The sequence below is a fragment of the Mustela lutreola genome, chromosome X (genome assembly GCF_030435805.1).
Source record: "Mustela lutreola isolate mMusLut2 chromosome X, mMusLut2.pri, whole genome shotgun sequence".
Classification (NCBI taxonomy): domain Eukaryota; kingdom Metazoa; phylum Chordata; class Mammalia; order Carnivora; family Mustelidae; genus Mustela; species Mustela lutreola.
In genome coordinates, this window is record NC_081308.1 from 105,879,633 (window position 1) to 105,892,648 (window position 13,016).

Here is a 13,016-nt window from a genome sequence, read left to right on the forward strand (position 1 = left end):
CATTCTTCACACCAGGAGCAGCATCAGTCTTTCACTGCAGCTTTCTGAGCAGAGCTCTTTCCTGAATATTTTGCTATATGTTACATGCATCTGCATGCATTAAAATGAGCCTTTGAGAGTTCAAGCCTCTCTTATTTCTACTTATTTAATTATCCCAATGTTTGGGACATCCAACGAAACAAAGAGATAGGCAATGATGAGATAATTCTAGGTACAACCCAGCAGTGAAGAATTTGTAATGGCCTCCTAACGTACATCATTTTGTGTAGTTGGCTCTCCTACGCTGTCTTAAATTTGCCAAGTTGGAAGCATTCAGTCAAAAGGGGTTAGTAGTCCTTGTGTCTCTCCCCAAGAAAGAGATATAACTCATTCTCCCATCATGCAGATTTTTATGTCATTATGTCAGTTCCCTAACAAATGCCCTAAGTGTAGTTTTATGGAGGTAGCGCTGCACAATTTTGAAGAGAAGTTAATTAAATTCAACCTTCATAGCAGTTACAAGATTTGTACTGTCAGGTGAAACATAATGATGAGTGAAATACAAAACTCCCTCAGAGTAAATCAAAAGGAGTTTTCATCAACAAAACCTCAGGGGGCGAGTATCAGCATCTCCAATGGACTCTCCATTCATAACTCAAACAGCCATCTTCCCCAAATGGAGAACTGGCTACCAGAGTAAAGAATAAGAAATTCATTTGGCTAGGAAAAAAGCATGTTGATCATACTATTGCATAGTTTCAACATATCTAAGTCACTGATAAAGCTCGAGTGAGAAGCCAGGTAATTAACCTTCTTCTCAGGCCCTAAGGATCAAACACTCAGCCAAAAGAATGCTTTACCCATTTCTACAGGCCAGCCTCTTCCTATTGCTCCAGAGAGGTTGGAAAGTATCAATCTTTTCCAGAAATCAGATGCTTCCTTTGTGATAAATGCTCAGCAAAACACCATTCAGAGGGAGGATGGTCTGGAATACTAAAGGTTTTACTATATTAAAAGAAATCCCATTTTATTTGAGTACATTAAAGGTGAGAATGCATGTGTAAAAGCATCCCTCACTGTGACAAGCACATAGTTGTTGCTCAATAAATCATTCTCTTCCTTCAAAGAAATGTGGCAAACAAAATCATTGCTTGATAGAGGCACCAACTGGGCCTGTTTTAATGCTAAATAAGCACACCATTCATTCAGTAAATATTTATTGAGCACCAGTGACTATTATCAAGCTTGAAGTTAGTATGCAAATATGAAATAAGAGGAGGAGTGCACACACTTACATTATTAATATGCAAACAAGTGTTTTTATAGACCTTAAAGCCACTTGAAAATTGGGTGATCCTCCTCCTTACAGTCTATGGATAGCAGAATTATCAGCCTGAGCAACTGAAATACAGCACAATTCTAGGTCATCAAAACTTTGTCCTTTTGTTCAGTAAATGATAATTAAGCACTTGCTCTATTCCAGTCTCTGTATTACAGTTGCTGAGAACTCGGGAAAAGAATGTCTCTCATCTCGAGATGCTCCTCATCTAGTAAGGGAGATGGAAATACAGAGATGATTAAAATGGTATGGTGGTTAGGCTCTCCAGAGCGTGCTATGGGAACCGGAGGAGAATCACCTAATACAGATTGGGGTAGAGGGTGGGGGAGGGGGATGAGGGGTGATTAAAGAAGGGATCCCAGATGGGATGATGGGAAACAGTAACTGAGATTTACGTCAGCGAAAATAGACTTCCCTCTGAGCGGTAGTCCATTCCTATTTCTGCTCACCACAAGTTTTAATCCTGGAGTCACGTATCTCCTGGACATAACTAGACTGTTGTCCAGTTTGTCTATTATGTCCTAAAATGCTAGCTCTTTAGAAATATGCCATTCTCTTAAAAAAAAAAAAGCTTTATCCGTTTATTTAAGAGAGAGAACACAAGCCAGGGGGAGGAGCAGGGCAGAGGGACAAACAGCCTCCCCTCTGAGCAGGGACCCTGACATAGGGCTCAATCTCAGGACCCTAAGTTCATAACCTGAACCAAAGGCAGACACTTAACCAACTGAGCCACCCAGGCACCCCCAGAAATATGCCATTTTTAATGAGACTTGAAGCCTTTGCTACTTCAGTAAAGAAGGAGTTCCTTAAAAAGTTCTTACGCCAGTGTCCCTGTCCTAGAACTCAATTCTCACAGTAGAGTGTAAAGAACCCTTCATGCATTCCAGTACGAACCAGGAAGGCTAAGTAAGTTCTATCTCAACAAAGGACCTTTGCTTTGACCAGAAGTGTGATATTGCCTTTCTCTGGAAGCCTGAGCTGACAGTAGTGCTTTGGTTTGTTGGGTCAATAGGACAGTCATCTTGTCCTCAGGATGTCACACTGGAGCCTTTCTCTTTCAACAGGAATTTCATTTTCCTATTGGTGGTGAACAAGCCCCTTTCCCTTTCACAAAATGCTCCCTAATATTTGACATCAATTCCCTCTCCTGCAACGCAAGCCCATTACCACTTCTGACTTGTTTAGTAGCTTGTCACTTTCTAGAAGTAGTAAGTATTCTAGCCTTTCATCCTAGGAAAATGAGACAGATATTCTTTATTTGAAACAAATTCATTGTAAAATAATTGGTAAGGAAATCTCTCCACCTGGCAGAAGGCCCTTTACTAATTCATATACTGGGACAAAGAAAAATTGTGGTCTACATGAATCTGTAGTTGGCATCCCAAATCAGTGTCCAGGCTCTTCTAGTACTTCTTTCTTATCTAGTACTACATACCCCTGATTTCTTAGACTTACAAAATTTCATCTGTGTGTGGTTTATTCCTCCAGGGCCTAGCTTGCTGCTACCTGTTTGTAGCCAGATATAAGTTAAATAAGAGGAAAACTTCGTAACTGCAACTATGATAGCTGTTAAATGTGGAACACTCTCAAGAAACTGAACTAAATTCATTGCAATCAACAAAAATTATTATAGATATTAGGCATATAGTTATTATATATTAATTATTCTAGATATTAATTATAATTAGATATAGATATTAATATAGATATTAAAATCAATAAGAATTGAACGTCATAGAGTTAGTAAGTGATAAAGCTAGAATGCGAATCTAGGAGCTCCAGAGCCCTTAGTATTGAAATCAGTTTATGTGATTTTGGAAGTGTTAAGATAAGACACAGCCACAGCCCTCATGGAACTCATAGTTTAGAAGAAAGCATTATGCTAGTTAAGAATACCCTGGGGCACCAGGGTGGCTCAGTCAGGTAAGCATCTGCCTTCAACTCAGGTCATCCTGGGATTGAGCCCCATGTAGGGCTCCCTGCTCAGCAGAAAGTCTGCTTTTCCCTCTTCCTCTGCCCCTTCCCCTGCTTGTGCTCTCTCTCAAATAAATAAAATCTTTAAAATAAAAAAAAAAAAAGGAATATCCTTCAGCCTACTCCCTTAAGAAGAGACTAATGATAGAAATTTCAGATCCTTGAAAAAGTGGTGGTAGGGCCTTCATTGTATCATACAGGTAACTGCCTATCACCCACTCAAAAGCTTCACAACTAAAAGGCACACCTAGAAAACACTGGGGAAGAAATGACGATCTGTTTAGACGTGATACAGTGGATTTAGCTGAACTACTCAAGATAAAAGTTCTCTATGGTTCTAGGATGTCAGTGGACTTCATCTCAGAGACCTAGAAGGCAATAATGTGGTGCTATTTAAATTTTCTACATTTTCCCTTTCTACTAGGTGCAAGTACAAGGAATGACTGGAAACATCCAGTTTGACACTTACGGACGCAGGACAAATTACACCATTGATGTGTATGAGATGAAAGTCTCTGGCTCTCGAAAAGTAAGTAACCAAAACAGATGTCCAAAGAAAAAGTCTTTCAGAAGGTGACAGCACTCCAAGGCAAGAGAGCAAGTGTTAGGAAAGACACACAAAGCAAATTCCCACACTTCATTTTTGCCTTTCTGTTAGTGAACTGCGTAGACATGATGTGGAGCTGCTTTGCAATCAAAGTGTTTCATCTACACATTTTGAAAGGAGCATTTCCCTCTGAGGCTGGTCCTATAAAAGTGGTAGATTCAAGAGTTATTAACAGCTCCCAACCATAGAGGGAAGGAATCACAAATTTTACAGTATGTTGTTATTTAAACAAGCTGCCAAGGTATATAGAGTTTAAGCAAAAGAATTAGAAAGTAAGTACCTCTCCACTTTGCCCCTCATCCTCCAAAGGAAAACTAGACAAAGTACCTTTCTTTACAGCCAAATTGAATAATGAGTGCTTTGCTTCTGCCATCCGAATAGTTAAGTTAGGCATGAAATGAGGATTTCATAGTCATGTGATAAAATCTCAGAACATAAAATAGACTGTGTCATTTCTAAGGACACTACTTATTTTACCCCCCTCACATGCTAGCCTTCCTACAGTTCAGAACAAAGCACTTTGCTGCTATATGAGTTGGGCTGGTGGGGGTGACCATCCTATAGTGGGCTAAGTTATTTTTACAAAATACCAGTAAAGGTGAGGTATGGATGGGAACCCCCGGGATGAAGGTGTGTTTCAGGACTGGGGTCCTTGTGGGGGTGGCAAGACAAAGAGAGACAGGGCATCAATCCTTGGAAAGCTCCAGCAACTAAAAAGGAAGTGTTATTCCACAACAGCATTTGGATTTCATGCGGTACTTTCCGAGTGAAAAACAGGCAAAACCAGGTCAAATGTCTGCTCTTTTTAGGCTGGCTACTGGAATGAGTACGAAAGATTTGTGCCTTTCTCAGATCAACAAATCAGCAATGACAGTGCATCCGCAGAGAACCGGACCATTGTAGTGACTACCATTCTGGTAAGTATGGAGAGAAGAAGGGTGGGCTTTCTGTACAGCAAGATTTCTGCTTTCTGAAAAGCATTATTCAACCAGGTAAAAAGACATCAATTTTGAGTCATGAAAACATCCGATAGGTCAGCTTAGGAACCTCCTGAAGTATCTTGCCATCATCATGAACAGAGCATCATTTCTTTTTTAATTTATTATTTTTTTAGAAAATCATTTTTTCAATTGTACTTATTTATTTATTTTAGAGGAAGAGCATGCGCGTGAGTGAGCACGAGTGAGGGGAAGGGAGAAGGAGAGGGAAAGGATCTCAAGCAGACTCCACACTGAGTGCGCAGCCCAACAGGGAGCTGAACACCAGGACCTTGAGATCATGACCTGAGCCAAAACCAAGAGTCAGATGCTTAACCAACTGAGCCACCCAGGTGCCCCAGAATATCATTTTTAAAACTAAAAAGAGGGAAGCCTGGGTGGCTCAGTCAGTTAAGCGTCTGCCTTCAGCTCAGGTCATGATCCCAGGGTCCTGGAATCGAATAACACATCGGGCTCCTTGCTCAGCAGGGAGCCTGCCTCTCCCTCTGCCTGCTGTTCTCTCTGTTTGTGCTCTTCCTCTCTGACAAATAAATAAAATCTTTAAAAAAAAAAAAAAAAGAAAAGAAAAGAAAGAAAAAAGAAAAAGAATAGGAATTTGGGAGAGTTCCACATATCATTCTCCTCCTTGCTCCCCAACACACACAGTGCAGGGCTGATGTTTCATTGTGGGCAAGACAGCGTTATGTGAAAGAGAGAATAGATCAGGGTTCTAATATTAGGTCTACCACTAACCTATGTTTAACTGTGCAAGTCATAACTTCTCTGAGCCTCATGTCATGTTTCTTTTAGTTTATAAAATGGGTGTAATATGGTCATAAGACCATTTCAAGGCAAAATTCACGAAAGCTTTTCAGCAAAATTCAAAGCACAGTTGAAATGTGAGATAGTATTCTCATTTAGATTTAAATTGTTTTTCTTCTTTTTTTTAATTTTTTTTCTTTTTTTATTGTGTTGTTAGTCACCATACATCATTGGTTTTTGATGTAGTGTTCCAAGATTTGTTTACATCTAACACCCAATGCTCCCTGTAATACATGCCCTCCTTGATGCCTACCACCAGGCTCACGCATCCCCTACCCCCTCCCCTCTAAAATCCTCAGCTTGCTTTTCTAAATCTAGGATGTCCTTACTGGGTGAAGTACAAACCAGCGGGGGAAAATGAGTATACCACTAGGTCTGAGGTTGTGAATAATTGCATGAAGATTCAACTGAAGTTTACCTTTCATTTAAACAGACATGTCAAATACACACTTTGTCCTGGGTAATGCACTAGGTAAAAATATAAAGTTCTAAAAACAAATAAGCCACAGACTCTGACCTCACAAAGATCGCAGTGCTTTTTGAAGTCTTGCCTGGGATGGCTGTGATAAATCCTGAGAAGTCAAAGGCAGTTCACCTTCACGTAAGGGAAATACCTCTGCCCAGTTTGACTAAGACTCCTTTACAGGTGGAAACTGGTCCTGCTTTCAAACCCTCAAAAAGAATTTAAATCCTTCTCTCCGTCTTTAAATTCTCAATTAAGGACTCCAAGGAAAATATAGCACAGCGAATAGTCAGGTGATTGAGGTTCTTCTGCTTCTTAAGCAAACATTTTTTTAAAGGCTCTTTTCACACATCAAAGCTCAACAGCTATGGGGGGAAATTTTGATTATGACATGTGTCATCTCTTAGAAAAATGTATGGGAGTAATCCTTCCATCTTCCTCTGGTCCCAAAGGAATCACCATATGTCATGTATAAGAAGAACCATGAACAACTGGAAGGAAATGAAAGATATGAAGGCTATTGTGTTGACTTAGCCTATGAAATAGCCAAACATGTAAGGATCAAATATAAATTGTCCATTGTCGGTGATGGGAAATATGGTGCAAGAGATCCAGAGACAAAAATATGGAATGGCATGGTTGGGGAACTTGTCTATGGGGTAAGTTTCTTCAACTCTATTTTCATTTACTTCTGTGATTTCCACTTAACAAAGATAGACTTGATTTTCAAGTGCAGTACTTATCCAATTGTATAGTTTCTGTGTGGTCTGTAAAAAAAATTTTTTTTTCTTCTCCAATTGACTTCTGTAAAGGTAGGCTGTCAATAGCATCCTTTGGGCAACAGGATTATTTTGCCAAAAGCAAAGTAAGATCGGGGAAATTTATTTTGCAACATTAAATGCAGCCTGCCGTCTACTGAAAATCTGTTCCTTCTGTATTCCCTATGTCAGGCAGCAAAGTCACCACCCACCTCATTGCCTCAACAAGTCTGCCTAAGTGACCTTGTCATCTCTGCTCATTGCTCCCTCATCTCTAGGCAGTGACTATGTCCTATCCATTCTACTCTCTCTATCCATTCATATCTCTCAAATCCAGACACATTTTTCATTCCCACCCTCATCATTTCCATTAAGGTTCTTACTACTTCTTGGTCATTTAACTGATTTCCCTGCCTCCATGCTTACCCCGGCAAATCAGATCTCCACATCATTATAATTTCCCACTTGAAAAATCAGGATAAAATTCAAATCCCTGAGCATGACAAACAACACGCTTCATAATCCAGCACTTGCCTACCTCTCTAGATTTGTCTTGGATTCTTCCCCTCTTCATACGTAGTGTTCCAGCTACCAAGAAGTATGTGCTGTTCCCTGAAGGTGTCCACCTGCCACTTAGGGCATCCCCGGAAGTATCTTGCCTCAGTCCGTCAACTAAGCTCACTTTACAGTCTTCTAGAGCACAGGTGACAGCATTTTCAGGAGGCCTTCCCTAATCCCATTTACCCACCTGCAGTCTGGTTAGGTGTCCCTACTTTTTGCTTTTCTTGTGGTAATCTTGAACTGGTATTATAATGATCCATATACATTGGATCCATACACACGGGATCCATATACAATCCATATACATGGGTTCAGCTGCCCCAACTGGACTATAAACTCCTTGGGCACAGAAGCCGTATCTGATTTATTTCAATATCCCAGAGCACAGCACAGAATGGAGGTTCATCAAATAATTGTTGAATGAATTAATAAATAAACAGAATTGCTCTGCCAAGGGCTTGCCCATGGGCCAAGCACAGAAGAATTATACTGATAATGAAGGCTTTCAAAAGGGGTACAGCAGTATCCTCAGAGCTCTGCAGCGGCACTTGAAAAGGTTTGGGCCCCTGATTGGGAATGTCAGATCATGGGCCACCCAGTAAGGCCTACAGAGTCAAGCAGAACTGGGCATAAGAACTGCCCACTGGGTGAACCAGTCATTAGAAAACTCACCCAAGTGTAGGTGGTGGCAGCTGAGGGTCAGTTCCCTCTGCTTTTTATTTTCATCCCAGTGTCATTAACATACAGCATTATATTAGTTTCAGGTGCACAACACAATGATTCAACACTTCCACACGTCACCTGGTGCTCATCGCAAGTCTGCTCTGCAGAGGTTTGCTTTCTGACAGATAAGGATTACTAGCAATGACTGGCCCCAGTCTAGACAAGAGGTTAGAGAAGACTGAGGAATATAGGGGATGCATATACTGAGAGGAAGTTGGCCAGAAGCAAACATCCAAGTTATCTATTGGACAGAGGTGCTGTCCAATAAGAACTCCGGTGCTTGAGATGGGAAGCAGCCAGAATAAGGTACAGCTCTCCCCTCCGAAGATAGTACTGGGTCACTAAGTTTTTGGAACAGGTCCTCAGGAACAAGCACAAAGGCAGAAGCTCATTTCTAAAAATAAAGGCACAGAAAAGGAATTAAGGCTTAAAATGAGACTGGACCTCAAGTATCAAAACTAGGGCACTGTCCTCCAGTCAGACAAGCAGCAAGGCAATTTGAACCTGAGCCCCCAGCAGTGGGGCTGGAGCCAATTATCTCCCATAGTCAGTCAAGTTTGGCCCTGGGAACTGGGGCAGGGCTGAGTTTCAGATGAGAATCAAGTGAACTCCATTATGAGAAAGAGAAGAAATTCCAATGCCAGAGACAGGGGACTAAATGAGGGGCAGAGCACCTGTCATGCTTTCTAAGAATGCTGAGAGGCTCTGAACCGTCTTGACATAGCTCTAACCTCTTTCTGAGTTGGTGATCAAGACTTCTCTTCTTTTCTACTCTTCATCTACCCAAAACTCAGGCTCTAAGAAGTCCTGTCTTGCTCACAGTTGTACACCGCACATGGCCCACTACAGGGTCCATAGTATATACTCACTTTTGCTCTAACAAATGAATGCCTAGCTTGCAGTAATGCTCAGCCAATGTTCATTTAATTTAGCTCATGGTAGGAGGTAATCTTATATCATTACCATTATTTATTATTATCATTGCCATTATTAATTCATTTTTATTAGTAGTACCATTTGTTACTTATTTCCTGGTTGCCGAACACTGTGCTAAGTGCTTTATAGGCATTATGCAACTCAATCCTCACAAGATACCTCCAAGGGAGGTGCCATCTTATTAACATCATTCTACAGATGAAAACACTGAAGCCTAGAGAGGTGGTTTTATGTCAAGACCAAACAGCTTGTAGTGACATGATGATTTGAGCCCAGTCTCTGACTATGAAGTCTGCCCTAGACTGCCTGACAGCTAACATGTTACTTCAGACCCATACCAACCTAAAAGATAGCTAAAACTTGTTGAAAAGCTCTTGGTGCTTCTGCTTTTCTGGAGAGAAGATTGGCCACAGAAGCACAGCAAAGACTTCAGGTGTCAATTTCTACTGGCCTAGAGTAACTGACATGAGCTCTACCAGCCCACTGTGACTCAGTAGCCAGAGCTTTCTAGTGTCTCAGAAGAAATCTTGTCACATTCTATAAATAGCTCTGTGCCCTCCTGGCATCGAGCAAGACCCTACACCCAGTGATATAGAGCAAGACAGATTTCCTAACACAGCTCAGACAAAGACCTAGCTTTCTCACCAGGTTTTGGTTTCTCTTCTAGCATGTCCTCTGTACTGTGCCCATCTAATCACCACATTCTCTCCCTCTTTACAATACGTGTGAGTGAGAAAGCTTGAGAAATTAGAGTTCCTTACTTGTTTAGTTATTTAGAAACCAGCTCATTTCTGCTAAATAGGTAAAAATTCTGAAGGAGCCTTCCCACCTTTTCCCTCTAGTTCTTTCTACTAAAGACAAAAGCAATAGCCAGGGAAGTCTTGTAAAGAAATGTCGTCTGCCCTCATCTGACCTGGAACAAGTTTCTGATGCTTTCTGGGATTAAAACACAAGGTACTTCCAGGGAACTGACAATAAACCAACTGCTGAATTCCACTTCCCCCTAAAACTTGTGGCTATGAAAAATGGAGGTTCTTGTCATGCTTGGATAAGACCTCTCTCTGTTAGAGAAGATGATCTCAAAGTCTAAATGTGTACTCATTTTCATTTGAAAGAATTAATCGTTCAGCATTGGAAAGTTTTACACTTTTCTTTCAATGATAGAGAGGGAGAGAAGTGAAAACACAGGCATTCATATCTGGCAGGCCTGGCCTCTTGTAGTTTTCAAGTTGCTTAAGAAAAAAAAATAAAAAAGGTGGGGTGCCTGGGTGGCTCAGTGGGTTAAAACCTCTGCCTTAGGCTCGGGTCATGATCTCAGGGTCCTGGGATCGAGTCCTGCATCGGGCTCTCTGCTCAGCGGGAGCCTGCTTCCCTTCCTCTCTCTCTGCCTGTCTCTCTGCCTACTTGTGATCTCTGTCAAACAAATAAATAAAAATCTTTTAAAAAGAAAAAAAAAAAGGCAAGTGGGGCACCTGGGTGGCTCAGTCGGTTGGACATTTGACGACTCTTGATCTCAGCTCAGGTCTTGTGCTCAGGGTCATGACTTCAGCCCCACATTGGGCTCTGCGCTGGGTCTGGAGCCTACCTAAACAAACAGGGTGTTGAGGGGAACTTTCTCTTGCAATGAACATGAAAGCTACACAGATAGGAATTTTCTCTTATGCCTTTAGCATGTAAAACATGTTAGAGAAGGAAAAAAGTGAAGAAAGGCAGAGATGAGAAAAGCTTTGCAAAGATTTCAGTATCCACCATAAAGTCTCAAGAAAGAGTCAAAATGAATTAAATTTGTTCAGGAAGAAAGAAGCCAATCAGCCTCTTTTCAGATGATTTCTAAAAAGTTTTCTTTTCCCTCTAAAGAAAACCAAATCAAGGTTGATGTTTAGGGCACCTTGTATTGCTAAGAAGGCTATTTTTAAAACAAACGTCAGTAGGACACAATGTGCCCCATTATATAAGCCCTTCAGAACATTATGGACTTGAAACTGTCCACCTGCTTTTAGAGGTTTTGATTTTGAGCTGGATGTCTATAACATCACCACATGGTAATTGTCCCCAGCTTAAATGGCTTACAGACCACAAGTTTTTATGGCTCCAAAATAGCATGTGTTGTAAGAGGACATTTAAAAACATTCTGTTGCTAACATGGCTCTTAGACATCTTTTAGCGTACCATTTCATCCATTTTGCAGATAAATGTGGGGATCAGCCAGGATTGGCCAGTAGAACTGCCATTTGGGTAAACCAGGCAAGGCCTGATATAAGACAGGGATGACAGGAATGGTGGCAGAGATTGTGACAAGGTCACAAATTCACACAGCTTGGCAGAGCTTAGACTATAACTCCAGTTTCATGACTCCTGGCCCAGTGCTCTATCCACCGGGTCACACCGGCTCAGTTTACTAAGCTTGTCAAATTGCAGGAAGATTGGTTTTGTATCAGATATGAAATCCCTGCCTGACTTCAAGGGGCTTGCAGTCTAGTTGGATTATGAGTTTTTCCATCCAAGTTACACATTGCGCTTATCTGTGGCCTCTAGAATAATGTAATGCACATCCTTGGTTATCGCTTGAAATATTTGAAAACCCAAAGTCAACAGCTGGGGATTTCTGCCCTTCTCTGATCTAACAGAAAAAGAGTCGAGAAAAGAGCTAGAAAGAAATTGAGGTCCTAATTGACAAAAGGTCGCCTGCCAGCAGGCAGCTGCTGTGTTCCTTATGTTCCCAGCACTTAGAACTAAAGATAAAGACGGGAGGGAGAGAGTTGCCTTGGGAAAGTCCAAACCACTGCCCACATTGGTACCTCTGCCTTAGAAGAGATCAAAGAGCTTGGGAATGGAGATGGGGCTGGAGGATTGTTGATACCAGGTCACATCCCCTGGGCAACCTCAGACTCCTTCACACTTCCAGGACAAATGGCAATTTTATAGATGCTATTCACACTGACATTTCTCTACCTAGAAGAAATTATCTCTTAAGTTGTCACTATCCTAAGATAGATTCATTTTCCATTAAGAAAGACAGAAAGTCGATCTGTCCTTCCCGCTAAAAGGCAGAGAAGCAAAGGTGCAGTAACAGACACCAAATATTCTCTTCTCTTCTACACTAGGCTTTGGCAGAAGGGCTGATAGTTTGATAAAAGTGCTTCTCTATTTCAAATGATGTTTATGAACTCCAGGAAGGAGCATTAATGATGCATGGACATCTGCCATTCTGAACAGAGAGGGCGGGGAAAGATTACCAACCAAATTTAGTCTCGCAAGACCTTTACGCAGCTCCCAGGATACCCCCTTATCTTCACTTTGTCTTTAACTCCCTCAGCTCCCCAAGGACAAGGAGCCCTAACCACTAGATCTAGACTGGAACATGTGTTCTGGCTAAGCAGACGAAGAGATCCCGTTGTGACACCGCTTGTTGTTGAACAGATTCAAATAGACTTCATCCCTTTCCAGATCTAAACAACGGCAAATAGTAAATATCCCATACAGTAAAGCCAATAAAGCAGTTTAAGTCCTGTCTTCATTATATAGCTATTGTCTATCTTGATTATGCCCACTCCTTTCTCCAACACATTTAAACTTTCCAAAGGAAATATCTGCCAAAGGCTACTAGAACCTTATGATTAATACAGGGATAAGGGATCGGGTCGTGCCTGCCTGTTCTCTTGGTTAGCATAGTATCTTTCTGTAAGATTTATTTATTTGAGAGAAAGAGCACAAGTGGGAGCAGGAGAGGGAGAGAATCTCAAGCAGGCTTCATGCTGAGCATGGAGCCCAAAGTGGGCCTCGATCCCAGGACCCTGAGATCATGACCTGAGCTGAAACCAAGAGTCAGATACTTAACTGACTGTGCCACGCAGGCACCCCAACATGTATCTTATGC

General features: G+C 41.4%; 1 protein-coding gene across 6 annotated transcripts in view; it reads left to right on the forward strand.

The window, feature by feature from the left end:
* Nucleotides 1-13,016, forward strand: part of GRIA3 (glutamate ionotropic receptor AMPA type subunit 3) — a 296,831-nt gene that overhangs the window by 209,985 nt on the left and 73,830 nt on the right. For all 6 annotated transcript variants that reach the window (XR_009349843.1, XM_059156924.1, XM_059156925.1 and 3 more), the window contains 3 exons: nt 3,717-3,821; nt 4,709-4,816; nt 6,614-6,820. Coding sequence is in view for 5 of the 6 variants with exons in the window: in XM_059156924.1 (XP_059012907.1) it covers nt 3,717-3,821; nt 4,709-4,816; nt 6,614-6,820 (420 nt within the window). In the remaining variant the exon portion in view is untranslated. The remainder of the gene's footprint in view (nt 1-3,716; nt 3,822-4,708; nt 4,817-6,613; nt 6,821-13,016) is intronic.